Source organism: Cibotium barometz, chromosome 37, assembly GCF_041138505.1.
Source record: "Cibotium barometz isolate CiBa-2024 chromosome 37, ASM4113850v1, whole genome shotgun sequence".
Lineage (NCBI taxonomy): Eukaryota > Viridiplantae > Streptophyta > Polypodiopsida > Cyatheales > Cibotiaceae > Cibotium > Cibotium barometz.
Genome location: NC_141082.1, coordinates 18,045,210 through 18,062,475, shown reverse-complemented (window position 1 = coordinate 18,062,475; position 17,266 = coordinate 18,045,210). Strand labels below are relative to the sequence as shown.

The 17,266-nt window shown below is 43.8% G+C and overlaps 1 protein-coding gene across 5 annotated transcripts in view; it reads left to right on the top strand.

Moving 5' to 3' along the window:
* The window catches only part of LOC147617023 (uncharacterized), a 49,238-nt gene extending 32,246 nt beyond the window's left edge, over window positions 1-16,992 (top strand). For 2 of the 5 annotated variants that reach the window (XM_086776655.1, XM_086776654.1), the window contains 2 exons: window positions 3,964-4,191; window positions 4,428-4,832. In XM_086776655.1, coding sequence (XP_086632781.1) covers window positions 3,964-4,191; window positions 4,428-4,772 — 573 coding nt within the window. In that variant the 3' untranslated portion in view covers window positions 4,773-4,832. Of the gene's footprint in view, window positions 1-3,963; window positions 4,218-4,427; window positions 4,833-16,055 lie in introns of those variants that run through there. The other 3 variants (XM_086776658.1, XM_086776657.1, XM_086776656.1) reach the window with 3 other exon arrangements.
* Window positions 16,993-17,266: the final 274 nt, after the last annotated feature.

Genomic DNA, 17,266 nt, shown 5'->3' with positions numbered 1-17,266 from the left:
GCAAGTGGGTATACAGGCTCAAAGTTGCATCAGATGCTAAGCCAAGATACAAAGCCAGGTTAGTGGCTAAGGGCTTTAAGCAGGAATATGGTGTGGACTTTGATGAGATCTTCTCTCCAGTGGTCAAAATGACCACACTTAGAGCTGTGTTGGCTTTGGTTGCGCATGATGATCTGGACTTGATTCAGATGGATGTGAAGACTGCTTTTCTTCACGGTGATCTCCATGAGGAGATATATATGCAGCAGCCAGAGGGTTATGCAGTGAGTGGAAAGGAGAAGCTTGTATGCAAGCTGAAAAAGAGTCTTTATGGGCTCAAACAGGCACCAAGAGAATGGTATCATAAATTTGATACATTCATGAAATCTCAGAAATTCAGGAGAAGTGACATAGATCACTGCTTGTACACCAAGAAAGCTTTGGATGGCAGTCTCTTGATTCTCATTTTGTATGTTGATGATATGTTGATTGCCGGGAAATCTCGTAAAGAGATGGATGCATTGAAAAAGAGGCTGCATGAGACCTTTGACATGAAGGATCTGGGTGATGCAAATCACATTTTGGGTATGCGGATACTTCGGGACAGAAATCAGCATGTGTTGTATTTGTCTCAGAAAGAATACATTGGCAAAGTCTTGCAGAGGTTCAATATGGACGGGGGGAAGAAAGCTAGTACTCCTTTGCCTCCATATGTGAAACTCAGTGCTATGGACAGCCCACAGTCAGATAGTGACAGGGCTGATATGGCCAAGATTCCGTATGCTTCAGCTTGTGGCAGTCTCATGTATGCCATGGTTGCTACTAGGCCGGACATTGCATTTGCAGTGGGAGTGGTTTCTAGATACATGGCCAACCCTGGCAAGAAGCATTGGGAAGCAGTGAAAGGTGTCATGAGATACCTGAAGGGCACACAGGATTTGTGCATTTGCTTTGGCAAACAGGATGCATTAGTGCATGGTTACACGGATTCGGATTATGCCGGTCATCCAGATAACCGGAAGTCTACTACCGGTTATGTATTTACATTCACAGGAGGTGCTGTGTCATGGATATCCAGGATGCAGAAGTGCACTGCCTTATCTACTACAGAGGCCGAGTATATTGCAGCCACAGAGGCTTGCAAGGAGGCATTATGGCTATCTCGGTTAGTGGTTGATTTGGGCTATACAGGGGATATTCCATTGTTGCATTGTGACAGTCAGAGTGCCATCCAGTTGGCAAAGAACCCTGTCTTTCATGCAAAGACGAAGCATGTGGATGTGAAGTATCACTTCATCAGAGAGGTGATAGAGAACAAGCAAATTCAGCTTGTTAAGATTCACACGGATGACAACCCGGCTGATCTGTTGACGAAGAGTTTGCCTCCGGAGCGGTTTGCTCATTGCAGACACTTGATGGGCATTGGATGAGGCCATTTTCAGCCTTGATATGGCCTTGTATATTATCATGTACATGCTGATTTTTTCTTTTCCTTTACTTAAGGGCACTTTGCCTTTAAGTGGGAGGTTGTTGGGGTAAAGGCGTTATGCCCACCCTTATAGTGTGTACAAGCCCATAAGTTATAGTACATAGTACACTTAGTACTTTTAATGTACTAAGTGCACTATGTGTACTAGTGCAATATACATGTGTGATAGGGGAGTCACACACTCATGCTTTTCATGAGTTGACTTATCCCCACAACTCTCTCTCTCTCTCTCCCTTGTTGATGGGGAGAAACCTGTCAATTAGGGTTTAGAGATCACCCAACAAGGGGCACTTGGGCACCAGAGATACTGTGGATCTGCACAGAGATGAGGAGGACAGGCCTCAGTAGAGGATGGGAGGACATATTTGCCTTCAGTATCCTGCGAGCTTGGGAGTTGCTGAGACCGGGGCTTTCTCAGAGACCTCCCACTTGTGAGGAGGAGCGGGCCAGACAGCCGCTCATCTGGAGCCCCACGGTACGCACAGAGCAGGGCCATATGCTGGGTTCTCGGCCTCGTCTAGCCTATGGACCATTGGCGGCAGGCCCAGCACACAGTTTTGGAGATTGGTAGGCCTTTTGTAGTCTCTCGGAGGAGATCCAGGCGGAGAGGCTGAGTCACTTCAGAGGGGGGCTGATTATGAGGGATGACATTCAGGAGGCTCTCACTGAGGAGTGGTTCACGCCTTTTGAGCGAGCGGCCCCACGGTGGATGGGAGCCTTTACACAGTTGGAGATCCTGATTGCTGTCAGAGCTTGCACTGAGGATGGTAGATGCCTCTACTATGAGATACAGGATGAGGGCAGACTTCAGAGAGTGGAGGCGGAGTCGCCTTTGGTTGCAGAGTGCATCTTTCAGAGGATACGAGTAGTGGCCGCCGCTTCTCGGAAGTGGCATATTGATCCAGACCCTGCAGATGTGGACTCTGATGGGTGCATACGGGCATATGCTGCGCGTCCCTTGGCCCGGCTCCAGTGGGACCCTGGCGAGTATGAGTGGCATGATCCTTATGCGTCCCCTGAGGCCACAGAGATCACCTTTTGCCAGTACACTGTTCAGTTGGGAAGGCATATTTTGACTGCGAGGAGGACGGTCTCTCGAGGTGCATCAGAGCATTCGCGGCTACAGGGACTCTCACAGGAGTTCTTGGAGGATTTTTGGACCAGGCTCTAGGCTAGCAGACAGGCATGCAAGATCTCGGCTTTCTAGTGGCTGGTTGCCCACAGGGGCTCTGCAGTTGGCACCTGGCTAGTCTACAGTGGCCTTCCGCCGGCCTGCGTCTGATGCGGCCACCCATTGGAGACACAGCAACATTGCCTATGGGACTGTCCACAGGCGTAGCAGATTTGGCTGAGGATTTTGCGCATTTTGGTCCCCCTCTCTCCAGAGGGAATGTATACGTGGGGAGCCGTTGCTTGGTCGACTTCGTCAGGGCTAGCTCTGGGATACGAGACGGAGCAAGCCAGCCAGGCCATCAGATTCATTGGGGGCCAGCCTCGCCTTGTTCCTTCACTGGATTTCTCGACAGCCGGCTGGACATAGGAGAGGGATTTACGATGGGAGCTCCTCAGCAGCCTCACCATATGGTTCACCTGGAGAGCCCGTTGTTTCAGGGCCTTTGAGGGGAGACTGGAGCCACCAGCAGAGACTGTTCAGGCTATCTGGCAGGAGTTGATTCACACCCTGCGAGGCCAGTATGACCGCATCCGGGGCGACTCGGATCGAGCGATCTTGCGACGCCAGGCCTTCCACACCACTTGGCGCAGTGGCCCTTTCTATACTCTATACGCGGGTACCCCCCGCTGGCACTACAGGCCACCTGTTTGGATTTTCCCCCCTCCTATTGTATGATATAGCCTCTCAGTTATTTGTACTTCTCTGCACCTAGGGAGACTCTCCCTAGCTGCCTTGATTGGATCTCTGCTCTGCCTTCTTATGCAGATTGGTATTCCTTTTTCAGCGGCAATACAATGTGATGCCCAACGACGAGGCAAGATGCCCAGTTTGAAGCAGGTACAAGAGGCGACATGTAGTGGGGGTCAACAACTGTGGTGGGTTGTAAGAGGCGAAGGTGCAATGCCTCTTTCACCAAGTGAAGGCACGAATTCTAAATCTTAGCAGGAACCTGTTGCAGCCTTTGGTGAACAATTTCGACTTGATAAGAAGGAAGACATTAGTTGGGCTGTCACATGCTCACTACCTTGCATTTTAGAATCAGGTGGACATATTGGACATAAGCTGAGATCAAATGCCCTAATTTGAACTCTATAAGAGGAACTCCAATAAGGGCATCCCTTGTAGTCGTGTGCACTCTTTACTACTGTCTTAGGCATTTTGGGTGATATAGTCACCATTATCTTGCTAACAAATCATTGGTCCATGATGAGTGCTTCTATGCACTTGTACAACTTCTAAAAGATAGAGCTCTACACTTTGGGTTGAAAAAGGCTCGGTAAGGAGTTGCAACTGTTAACACGGCTTCCTTTTGCTGAACCAGGCAGTTTCATTAGTGATCTTTCAGCTGTTGGAGCTTGGCGGAGCCACCTGGCTGATAAAATCCTCTATGAAGCAATCAAAGCAGACTTTTAAGTGTTTTAACTTTGATTTTCGGAATGCTAGTGGTGGTAGAGGTTGGTTGGCTACAGCAACAGTTGGGCTTGCTACTATCTTAATGGCTATGAGGGCCACGGCATTTATCGTTGGAGTGCTGCATTTCCATTTAGAGGTAAACCTCATTTTTTTCCAGAAAAGGTAAACAACTTTTACTGATAATTTCTTGCAAAATTTGTGTTGTTTAGAAAGGAGGGTGTGTGAGAACTCCAACTCCCATACATGTTCATATACATAAGCATATACATATACAAACACACATATAAACATACACACACATGTACAATAAGGCATACATATGGGGGTTGGGGGGTTGAAACAAAAAATGTCTTAATTTGCTGCATGGCATAGGGTGATGGCAAAGGTGAAGCCCTTGGAGATCTGATATCAGGCAACACAATCACACAGCTCAGTACTTTCTTAGTATGTTGCATATTGACTCCTTGCCTAGAAGAAATTGTGTACAGAGGATATTTGTTGCAATCGTTGGCGACTCAATATGGATGGCAGTGCGCTGTTATAATAAGCTCTTTGGTATTTACAGTGGCACATTTTGACATGATAGGTGCACCTTCATTATTTTTTGTGGGTTGTGTTTTGGGGGCTGCTTTTACTTGGAGTGGAAATCTTGCAGCAAGTCTATTTATTCACTCTTTTTATAATGCATTTATTTTATATAATACAATGTTGACTTGATCTTTACCTTTCCGATGTAATTTTATAGGAAAATGAATTTGCAAAGTTGTACTTTCAACATTTTTATGACAGTAATACTAGTGTAATGTTTGTATGGTTGCACTCACATTGCAGTTCAAGTGACATATTGGCTTTATGATAACAGTGACTGCTCCTCTCTCTGTGTCATACACTCTTTTTTTTTCTTTTGGGTGAAACCACTGCTTCATTAAGGAATGTAAGGTGGTACATTCACAGCTGTCCCAAGGTGGGATGGCTACTAAGATATCAGAAACAGTGGGAAAACACCTCCAACTAGTGAAAGGAAAGATCTTGGAGGTCAAAAGAATCTCGGAGTGAAAGGTAAGGAGACCTCCTGAAAAAAGTGAAGCATATGATCTCCTCATGGCAAAAAATCAGCTGATTTCGTGCATGGTAGATTATCCACAAAGCCCAATATAAGGAAAACTGTGTAATCTGGCAAAGGCAAAGGAAGGCGTCTGAACATCCAAAAGAATTTTTCGAAGACCTTGCTGCCATAGGTATATGCTGAGATAAGGTTGTGTACATTCAGGTGCTACTCTTCCATAAGTGTCCCAACACTGTGGATCGATATGGCTGATGTAGTAGCAAAGCTTAGATGATTTCTCTGCATTCATCCATGAGTCTTTTAATTCATCAAGTAGCTCTGGCTGTAGATACACATAACACATCTGATCCGGAGGAAGATCCAAAATAGAATTGATACTCCACCTTTGGAACCACCTTTTGAGAGAGCGAGAGAGAGGCAAAGGAGGGAGAGGCAGGCAACGCCGGGCACGGCGGCATCGTTTTTAAAAATAATTATATATTAAAATAAAAATAAAAATAAAATCATTAAATTAATGAGAGAGAGAGAGAGAGAGAGAGAGAGAGAGAGAGAGAGAGAGAGAGAGAGATTTAAAAAATAAAAAAAATAAAATAAAAAAATGAGAAAAAAGAGGGGTGTGTGTTTTTAATAGAAAAGAAATAAAAAATAAAAAATCAAGACATGTTTACATGAAAAAGAATAAAAAGAGATTTATTGGATCTCACAATAGAAAGAAAATGACAAGAAAAGGTGGATTTTTTTATTTTTTAAAGAAGGCTATCAAAAAAACGAAAAAGGGAGTAGGAGATGGAAAAAATAAATATAAAGAAGGATGAGTGAGAGACATAAATATACCAGGAGATAGTAATTGAGATTTGACTGAGCTAGAGTGATGTTTGGGGGGTGTATATTCTTTATTTTTTATTTTTCTTCGATGAGAGGTACACTCATTGCATATGTTAAAGGTCAACACCTCTCTTTAAGGCTTATGACAAACCCATCTCCCTTTCCTTGGATGTTGTCCACTCCCATTCTTACACATGCCCCTATGTTTAATGGTATTGGCCTCTAATGGGTTATAGGAAAAAGTGCCTAAGGACTAATATCAATATTTGTAACACATGTACCATGTGGAAACATTGTAGCTTTCACTCTAGGTTTTTTGTAATGTTTGAAACTTGAAGTACATTATCTAGGTATGTTTCGCCATCTTTCATAGATAATGGGATTTTACCAGCATGCGTGTAGTAGGATGCATACTACCATCACCTATTTCCATATATCCTTGTTTCTTCATTGTTTGCATATCTCTCAACCACTCACAATGATTGGTCATATGGTTAGAAGCACTTGAAGTAACATGCTATACATCTCTAGGATTTTATGGATCTACAGATGTAGAACTAAGCATATAATACTTCATCACAAAAAGTTGCTCACTTTTATCTTCGGCTTACTTGAAGATGCATAGTTTCCTTGGTGCAACTTTCTACTTTTATGTCATTCTGATTTTTATAGCAGTCTTTTGCTATATGACTTGGTTTGCCACAATAATAACACTTCATGCTATTTTCACTCTGATTTCTTTCCCATCCACCTTAGCCTCTCTCACTCCTTCTACATCTAGAGAGTGACCTCTTCCATATATTTGTGCATTAGATTCATATTGTTCATGTTGTTGCTCTGTAATTTCAATTTTTAAAATGGCTTGCACTTTGGCCTCTAGATGAAGATCTGCCTCTTTCTCTACCTATGTCTGTGTGTAGAAGGCGCACTCCTACGTATTTTTAGAAGATGGTTTACTCCCAACATTTATCTCCTCAGTGATCATAGCAAAAGAGAAGGCTATAAGGTTCTCAAAGTTTGGGAAGTTTTCTTGATTTTGGAGAGAGATTATTACAGGCTACACCATCCCTCTCCTAATGCAACGGACAATGCTCACCTTAACTTGTCGGTGTCCAAGCTCGTGTCTCGGTAGACTCCAAGCTTTGCTAGTGGTACACTAGCACCACTCTCTTGCCTCCTCCTCAAGCTGTCACCATGAGGTTGCCATGCTTCTCACAAGGACATTCACTCCTCTCAACTCTCACACTCAAGAACACAAGCATAAAAGGAATTGGTACCAAGAATGTAGCTCTCTCCTCTTAACTCTCTCTCTCTCACACACACCATAGACAAGCAAGAAAGCAAGGAGATAAGACTAAATTCAATTGGCACAAAGGAAGATTGTTTTTCATTATGAGAAGTGTTATTTATACATCTGGTCCTTATTCACACTTGGGTGTCCAAAACTTAATAAAAGATGGATTCAATGGTTATAAATTTCGTGGTTTTGTAGCATAGCCAACTATTCTCATAATTACAATCTTGCAACTGCATACTATGTATTGGAGCGACTTCTTGATGTCAGAGCTACTCTTGGAAAAATCATAGTATCTCTCATTTGTAATGGAGAGATGCTAAGTTAATCCCAAAATGGGGTTAACCATTTTTTCCTACATGATCTAGATTCCTTCCTTGGAATCTATTGTCGTAGGGCTTACTAACCCAAGTATTTTTTGTATAGCAGCCTCTTTCATGTCTAGAGGACATGCAATATTGTTTGATGCAAGAAGTACAATGATTACCACCAAAAGTTTGTGTCAATCATGTCTTCAAATATTGTGTGCATATGAGAGGGAAGGTAGTGGAGGCGATGGTAATAATACATGTTGCCACTATTTGGAGGGCCCTTTGTTTAGATCAAAGCGTATACCTTTGTTATTAGAGCTGTGGATGTAGTCATCCTGAATGTCCATGAGAAGGATGATGAGCTTAAAAAAATCTAACTGTGGCTACAATTGCTGGATTGGGAATAACTTGCCATACATAGACAATGGTGAGCATATACTGGCGGTGTTGATTAAGTGACTCAAAAGTGTTGTGCTCGAAGTAGGGAAAGTTGTAAACAAAATGCGAGTCACGAGCATGCCTCTCGTGAAACTCCTTGGGTGTGAACCTTCTTTTGATGGACGTATACAAGGGGTCCATACAAAGGTGCTGTGGAGATGTCATGTAGATGGCAACATATTATTTGATGGTGAGGAAAGGCAATCTCCAGGCTGGCTGGACACCAAAGTTGGCAAGTGCGACCTAGCCATCAGCCTCCACTTGAATCTTCTCATAGCCTCCCCACGACTCGACGGAATGTTCATGCCTCCACCACTTGTATGCATGGGCGATCATGTCAGTGACGATCGATATCTTGAGCAAATCCGCCAGCTATAGGTTGGCTAGTCTTGAGCCGCATCGGGCGACATTAGATCATAAGGTCTCTTATTGCTCCTTTTTTCCCAGCTCTGTGTCTTCTAGTCTATCGCCCACTAAAGGGTATGGTACATTCGAAGGCTGCAATCCCGTTGCATAGACTTCCGCTTGGATAGGAGTGGTTGGGTCGGATGGGGTTATCTGTAGAAAACCAGCATGGGCTTGTCGTATCAGGGGAGCTCAAAAGGGGATTTCCATCCATGATGATGATATGTTTATATTCGAGGGCTGAGAGATCCAAGATGGGATCCCACCGCATCTTGTTCACGTGGCAAAGGATCAGCTTCAGCCTTTGGAGTGGTTGGCCGTCCACAATGGTTTCTCGAGGGCGAAAGGGTTAGTGGGAAAATCAAAGGAGGTGTTAGGAAAATCTCTCTCAGTTAGTGGAGCATGGGGCTTCTTTGTATTTTTATTTTCATGAATAGTAGATAAATAAGAAGTTATAGAACTAAACACTGGGTAGGTGTTGTCCTCTATATCATCCCTCTTATTCCCATCCCCATCATTGGAAGGTGGCGGTGGCTTCTTGGTAATGAATAAATCATGTAAGGCATGGAGATCCTCTTCCTCAGGGAATGTTTTTAAATGTATACAGATTATATTAAAAAGGCAAAGGATGCCTAAATTTTACTATAATTATGTAAGAGGAGGTATTGGTGTGTGCCCCAAGCCTTTACCTAGCCGTGTGTTAGCATCCATGTTAAGCTTTCTTATAGTCTAGGAAGGGGAGTGACATAAGAGCTAGGAAGAGATGGTAGCATTAGGTCAATGGGTTCCTCTCCTTTGCTAAATTTAGTAAAATGCATAAGCACCCGACACCAAGGTATGAAATTAAGGACAATTGAGAGGAGGGGATATCTATACATAGATTATGCCTCTTGAAATTTGAGGGTCCCTATAAAGATAGCCATAATAATAGTGGGATCTGCGTAGCATGTAGTATTTTGGAAAATTAGTGCGAGATCTCCCTGAGTTAGTTTCTCACTTAAGTTAATGCTGTATTGGCAGAGAGAGTTTTTGTGAAGAACAAAAGAGAGAGAAAGTTTGTTGAGGGGCCCGAGGAACCATTGAGAAAGGTCAACCAGTGGGGCTACCCTATCCACAAGCTTACTATATGTGTCGTCCTCATCCAACATGGCGGGTTCTCCTTACGACTGTTGGTGAAGAGCAGTAGGTAGGTTTCTTGAGCCTGCAGGGCTTCTGCAATGTAGAGCTCCCTTTTATGCGCTTTTTGGAGTTGGAGGATTTGGGAGACTAGGCCTTCTTTCACGCTTTGTAGCAGCCTATTCTTTGCTTGTGACCTAGCGGTGACAACGTGATCTGCTCGTTAAGGTGTGAGATAACGTGTTGGTGGCTAGCCAACATGGTTACCTTCTCGACTTTTAGCTCTTGCACTGTGGCCTTGAAGTCTTTACTTGGATGTCGTAGTTCCTACAGCTTATGTCATAAATGTCCTTGCTCTACTCTAGTTGCTCTTGTAATACTTCTAAGTGGGCTTTTAATCCTATTTTGGTGGCTTTCAATTCCCTTTCCTTCTCTTCCAGCCAATGCTCCAAGGCATGGGCAATCAACAATAGCGTTAGAGTGAAGATCCATCACTTGTTGATTGTGTGCTTTCACATGTAGTTCTATATATACTTCAGCTCTATGATTCTCCTCTAGGCTGTCCACTTAAATTTGCAATTTGGTGGTGCATGCCTTTTCTTTGTTGGCCTCCTGCCTCGCCCTTTCTAGCTGATGCAGCAACTCCTGTACTTGCTAAGGGAGGGCGGAGTTAGCCTCAAGTATTTTTTTTAAAAATCCTTTGCATCCTTGCTAAGGTGGTCCATCTCTTCCATGAGGCATGCATTTAGCTTTGTTGTGATGCTTGCATGCTTCTTCAATAGTCTGTTGGCCAAGGCTTGTACGTGAAAGTTGTGGTCCATCATTTGGGTGGAGAGGATATTAAAGTTAGAAACGTAGGACTCCATTTCATAGTTCTCACATTCCCCTTGCTTTAGGTACTTTTTGATGTGGGCGTACTTGGGCTTCATGCAGTGCAGGAGTCCCTTCTCAAGTCCATGCACGACCACCCGCTTGGTCGTGGCGTCCATCTCCTAAAATTACATGTACAAGGGCTTATACTGTTCCTTGCTACTTTGAGAGGCTTCTGTCTTTTATCTTTTTGTTGCAGTGTCGGTGGCGGCTTCCCCTGAGCTCACTGGTATGGGTTCTCTTGAGTGCTTTTTGGAAGAGGAAGGCTGGATGGAGGCATGGGTTTGGACGTGCATAATGAGCTCTTCTAGCTCGAATGGGTTGGCCAACGCCCTTGGGGGTGAGGCTTGGTGGTTGGCTTTAGGCTTCATCGATGACGATAGGCTCTTGGGGTAGCTTGCTTGGCCCTGCCACCTCATGTACTTCAAGGATGGTGGGCTCTTGGGGAACTGGAGAAGATGGTGGCAGGCTTGCGGGATTCTACGGTCGGTGTGCTTTCTTGGGTCTTAGCATGAGTCAAAGTGGTTGGTTGGAAACCGAGTGGGGTCGGCAAGGTGTGCTCTTCACCCTTTTCTTGGGATTGCTTGGGAGGGCTGACATTGATTTGCACCACCAGGCACCTTGTGTCCTCTAGGATAGCGGTGACTTTTGCTAATTCTTGTTGTAAAACATCTTGTGATGTGGTAGCCATTTCACGTTCTTCTAGGGGTGCATCGGGTAGCAAGATTCTAGTGGCGTGGTTCAGTATTTGGGTTAAGAGCTAGGGGTTCACCACTTTGTTGCTGTGTTTGGTGAGGTAATGAGTAAAATCTTTATGTAGCATGCTGGCCTAATCAACTAGTTCCCCCGCGATGTAGGTGACAAGCCTTGTGTATATGTATGTAGTTGTAATAGTTTGCGGGCTTCACCTTCATGATCATAGAGGCAACTAGACATGCTTTCTCTAGTTGGCAATCCCTGAGCGCAATAAATTCTGCTCCATTGTTGTTTACATGAGGGGATGCGTAAATGCTAGAGAAATCCAACTTTTTGGAGATAGGGAAGGTTTTTCCCTAGCTGGTAGGTTGAGGGCCTCGCCAACACCGGCTTCTTTGCACCATCCACCCCTGAAACCATTCCGCGCTTTGTGCCCTGTTGATAGGAGGCCATAAAGTCAGTGCAGAGTTGGGTGTTGATGTGGCATTGAACTGCTTTTGCCAGGGTTCCTCAATCCAGTTTGCTCCAGCTTAGCCTTGACTTTCAAATGATGCACCAATTGCGTGTAGCTTGGGTAGTGATACTGAAAGTAAATCTTTTGATTATCCACTATCTCTTTGTGTGTGATGATAGTTCCCTAGCACTTGTCCAACAGTGGTCCAAGGTACCTGACCTTCTGTTTAATCTTTTCCTTAGTCTTTTTCTTTAGGTTCTAGTCACCTCCCCTCGAAAAAGTTGGAGAGCGTGGGTCCCTTGTACACGGATCTTGAGTTTGCTCTTTGCTTGCCATTAAGCTGAAAAAGGTAATTTGAATCAGTTGATTGACTGGTAGGAGCACATGAGTCCTTGTTAGATGTTAGTGATTAGAATGAGAGGTTAGTATGACAATGGTGTCAGATTTGGAAACAACAAACAATTCTTTGGATTTCGAGTCACGGCCATGATTCTGAAGTCTATAAAATCACGGTGTGGTGTCAGTTTCCATTTTTAAAATAGGGGAGAGGTGCAAAACATTGGAGAATGTGTGATTAGGAAGATTGAATCTCGCTGGCTGGAAGCACTACTCTCTATGATGTTGCAGGCATTCATGACTTTGTGAGAGGTATTTTTGTGATGAGTACCATACGGATCAGAATCCTAGCAAGAGAACCTTATGTTTGTGAGCTCATGAAGGAATGTTTTTAGCTGGTCTTGAAATTATTATGATGTAGAAGATAATAGAGGGTATGGGATACATGATATAGGTGATGAAGATGACTTTTTGATGATATACATGATGATGTTGCAATGTCACATGTATCCCTCTCATGAATAGAAGGTTTGTGCATGTGATATGCAGAGGAAGTCTCTGTATTGGAAGATCCTGTCACACAAATGCTCACACCGTCTTCTGTATCCTGAGTTTCGTGAGTTTAGCAATCCACTTTAATACTTCAAACTTTTAAGAGATGAGAGAGAGATATGAGAACTTTACACCAGATTGGGTCCCGAATTACCCACTAAAGGGCCCCCTATCCCGATAACGAGATAGTATTTGCTTTATTTCTTTAGAGAGAATGACTGTGGACTATAGATAAGCCAAACGCAAGATCTCGGAGGATCGGAAGCCTGGCTGAACTGTACACAGCTGTAGAAACACCTCAATGAACTGATCTCGAGCCTATGCGCTCTTCCCAAGGGCATGAGGAAGGGTTGCACACCTGAGGCTAAGAAAAGAAGGCGGTGGACTGTTCTAAGCTATGTTAGATGCTGTAAATGCTTATGAATGCTGTGTTACCTTTACCAGAGGGCTGTAGCATGTATGGATGATGCATATTGGCGGTGGAACTGCTGTAGGACTGAAAACGCAAGGTAGGACTGCTGGACTGCTGTGGAACTGTAAACGCAGGGCTGTGCTGATGCTGGACAGAAAACGCAAGCTGCAGGCTGATGCTGGACAGAAAAACGCAGGACTGTTTGCTGTTTTGGGGACTGTGGAGGACTGAACTGTAGGCGATGCAGAAAACGCAGAGATGCCTGCTGAATTGGGGCCTGAAAAGGTGCTGAAACAGGCGCCTATGTCCTGAATGGCTGCGCCTAGCTCTGCAGTAGTATGCTTGGACTGCTGTAGATGCTCATTGGAAGCAAAACGCAAGACCTCCTGGCTGGAGAAGCAGAAGCTCCAATAGGGTTGGATTAGTCTAGGAATAAAGGCGGGGATGCTCCTAAGGCTGAGGATGAAGGTGCCTAGCTCACTAAAGACTGAATGAGAAACTAAGCCCTATGCAAGCCTATTTATACTAACTAGAGGCTGGTCATTTATTTTATAAAGTTTATGTTTATAAATGACAATGCTAAATAAATACCAGAAAATATGGAAAAAATACAAGATAAATCGTAGTAAATTCCCTAGGGCTTCTGGGATGTTCTAAATGATGCACAGGCATATGAATGCATATTATGCAGGTTGCAGAGTGCTTTCTGATGCAAACCCTAAGGCTTCTACTGACTCTACATGTATGAATGATTCTCTCCAAGTGGGTTAAGGGACTTGATTGACTAACTGACCCGCTAAGGCTGAGGAATGACCTACGTAGCTCGTGCCTGACTTATCCTAGACTGAGGATGTACAATGGGGTCACGGTGTATGACAAATATCATGCTACTGGGTTCTAATACTTCACAACTGTTGCACTGCTGATGATGAGCCAATTTGTCACCATGCACTGAGTGCAGAGTGCATGTGAGAGTCCATTCGGCAGTAGGAGAGAGATAACCCGATGGAGAGGAGAGGCAAAGGAACATGATCGTAGAATGGAAACAACACCAGTTCATGTTTAGTACTCATGGCTCTCTCTAGAGGATAGCAGCAACAGATTGTTTTTGGCAAAGTGAACCAAAAAAACGACGAGGGAAGGTGAAGCTGTCATGCTGGAGTCCGTGCAGCTTGGTTGAAGAGGACATAGGTCTGAGTGAGAAACAATGGACAAGACAGGGATAACACCTTGAATTTGGGTACATTGAATTACAGTAGAGGGAGTGCTGAAGAGTCAGTGGATCTATGGACCGTTGTATACTGCTCAATCGCTGCTTGGATTCATCCCCAACATGGAGACAAGAGTCAGATTTTAGTTAGTAGAGGGTGTTGACATGTTCAATAGGGTTCTTGACCTAGAGATTTGAGGTTTGAGGGCTCTGGAGAAAGTTTGGAGGAAGTTTGAGGGCTCTAGAGGAAGTTTGGAGGAATTGGAAGACAAGGTTCTGACTGTGGTCAGAATATGGCAGTTGGATCAGAATACAGTCAGATTACTGTCAGTTTGGGTCAGTCAGTGTCAGCTAGAGGTCAGAAGAGGCTAGCTGGTGTGATAGGGTGGAAGTTCAGGATTTTAGAAGGTTAGATCTGACCTGGGAAGATATTTGGAGGAATCAGTTAAGTCAGAGTGAGGGCGTTCAGGTTTAGACTTAATTAGCAGTCACAACTCCAAGGATCCATGGAGTTGTGATTTTGGAGTCCCCTAGTTCTGATCCCTGTATGTCTTCTTCTTGTGTGGGTATTGGTGGTGTTATAGAGGCCATCACATGTTTTGGTGCCCCCACTGAGGACTTTTGTTGAGAACTTTGATCAACAAGTTGGAATCCACTTGGAGGTCAACTTAGGACCTATGGGCTGGTTTGGGATATGAAGTGTTCAAGGGAGAGATGGGTGAATATGTCAATCAATTTCTGAGGAGGATTGAGCTGGCAGCTTTGAGGAATAATAGAGATGATGATGCCTATAAGCTGAGGATGATGGGTTTGCCTGCTGGAAGGGGCATTGAGAGAATAGTATGAGGATGTTACCACAGATGGTGAAAAGGGAGATTGGGATAGATTGAAGGAAGCCTTGAAGGGAAGATATGGGAAGGCTCACAGTCTTGAGGACTTGTGGAGAGAGCTTAGTAGATTGTACCAAGGGGAAGATGAGGAGTTGCCTGCCTTTGTGGGCAGGTTTGAGGTTGTCTGGAGAAGGATACTCAGAGTTCTAAGGGAAAATCAAGTACCACTAGACTTTTTGAAGAAGGACAAGTTTATTGGTGTGTTGCATGGCAGTATCAAAGAGAAGGTGGAATTGCAAGATCGAGATACATATGTTGAGGTTGTGAGGATAGCTAAAGAACAGTGGAGAAAGAGGCTTAGGAAGTAGGAGTTGGCAGGAAGGAGAGAGAAGCATGTTTATAGGGAAGCTCCCAAAGTTATGGAACCAGGTAGAGGACAAGAAGGTTTACATCAAGAAATCCAAAGGCTAGCTGAGCAGATTGGAAATTTGAACCTTGCAGTCCAGGGAATTTAGAAACAGGTGAAGGCCACAAGGGGAGAGGCAGCCAAGGAATAGGATGGATCAGATTCAGTGCTATAACTGTGGAGAGAGAGGTCATATAATAACACCTCCGTGTCTTTAACCTAGAAGTGAGCGAGGTGGGATCAGAGACCAGAGGTCAACAGGGCTGTTGATTATTGGAATGGAATCAGTGGGAATCATATGCCAAGACAAGTGTAACCCCCGAGTCAATTTGGTAATGTGAGTATGATTGGAGCAATACATGAAGAGGAAGATGAGGCTGATGCTTTGGTCAGTATGAGGATGAGTTATGATGTTGGTTTGATAGTCCTCAGATGGATCTGATGATGAAATACATCTGGATCAGAGCCTATTGGAGTCAGTGTGGTGGAAGATCCATGCACTGATACTAATAGAGCTGTGGAGCTGACTGTTGAGATGCTTATGGAGGAAGCAAACATAAATTCGGAAGATGTTGACCACATGTATTCAGGAGGAAATTTGGGGCAAGATGGCATTGTGAAGCAGACCCTTGTATATATTCTAGAAATGATAGGGAATTCACTGGGTGTTAGATGCGATCAAGCTGAGCTGGATGATGCTTCTCCATACTTTGTTGATACTTTTCTTGATAATATTGATGTCACTTGCTTTGATGTGGTTGATGACGATGTTGCTGCAGATGATGCTGAGCCCTTGGACATATGTTATGAGGATATCCAGTCAGATGGTTTTGATGTGATTGAAGAGAATTGTGACCTGGCGAATGCGGAGTGTATGAAGAAAATCCAAGACTTGGTTGGTATGAGGAGTAGATATGGTGATGATGTTTATGCAAATTTTGTTTTGCAAAAGGAATGTTTTAAGGGGACTTGTAGCTCTATGCTAGGAGATGATCATCTTGTTCATGAGGATGTTTTTGATGGAATGCATTTGCATACGGATCCTGAAGGTGATCTAGATGGACAGATCTTTTATGATGGTAAGGTTGTGTTTAGGAGAGGGCATGTCTTTTATGATGGTAAAGATACTTTACAGCTGCAGGTGACACGTGGATATGACGTACAACTGCATGATGAAGTCATTGATGTAGGAGGATTATGGCATTTGGGATCTGAATGGAATGAAGGCTTGATGAAAGTACACAGTTGAGAAGCATTCTAAGTTAAAGTACACAGAGTTGAGAAGCATTCTAAGTTATATGAAGAGCTCAGATTTGATAGTAATAGAGAGATTGGAAGGAGGGCTGACAGAAGCTATGCATGGATTATGCAGCCATTTGATAGAGGCAAGACTTTGAGGTTGTTTGAAGATTGTTTGCAGGTATATGATCCAAGTGGGAGAGTAAGTTTAGTTGGATGACCATGGAAGATGATATTGTGCCCTATTAATTCAAGAGGTTGTTGGTTTGTATCTCAATTGTTAAGGAGAGGATATATAGGACCTTTTTGATTTGCGATATCTCTGATATCAGTGGAGTCTAGAGTAAATGGCTACAGGTTTTAATAGAGTGTTTCTTGGTTGTTGGTTGTGAAGGATGGCATGCTGGATGATGACCTTGCTGCTGTTATTGGAGTTTCATGAAGCATTTTTTGAAGGAAAAGTTATTTAGAGAACAAAGGAGAAAGTAAAACACTTTCGAGGGGGTTTGGGCAAATATATGAAAGGCATTTTTATGATGAGTACCATAGGGATCAGAACACCGGCAAGAGAACCTTGTGTTTGTGAGCTTAAGAAGGAATGTTTTTAGCAGGTCGTGAAATGATTGTGATGCAGAAGATAATAGAGGGTATGGGATACATGATATAGGTGATATGGGATACATGATATAGGTGATGAAGATGACTTATTGATGATATACATGATGATGTTGCAATGTCGCATGTATCCCAC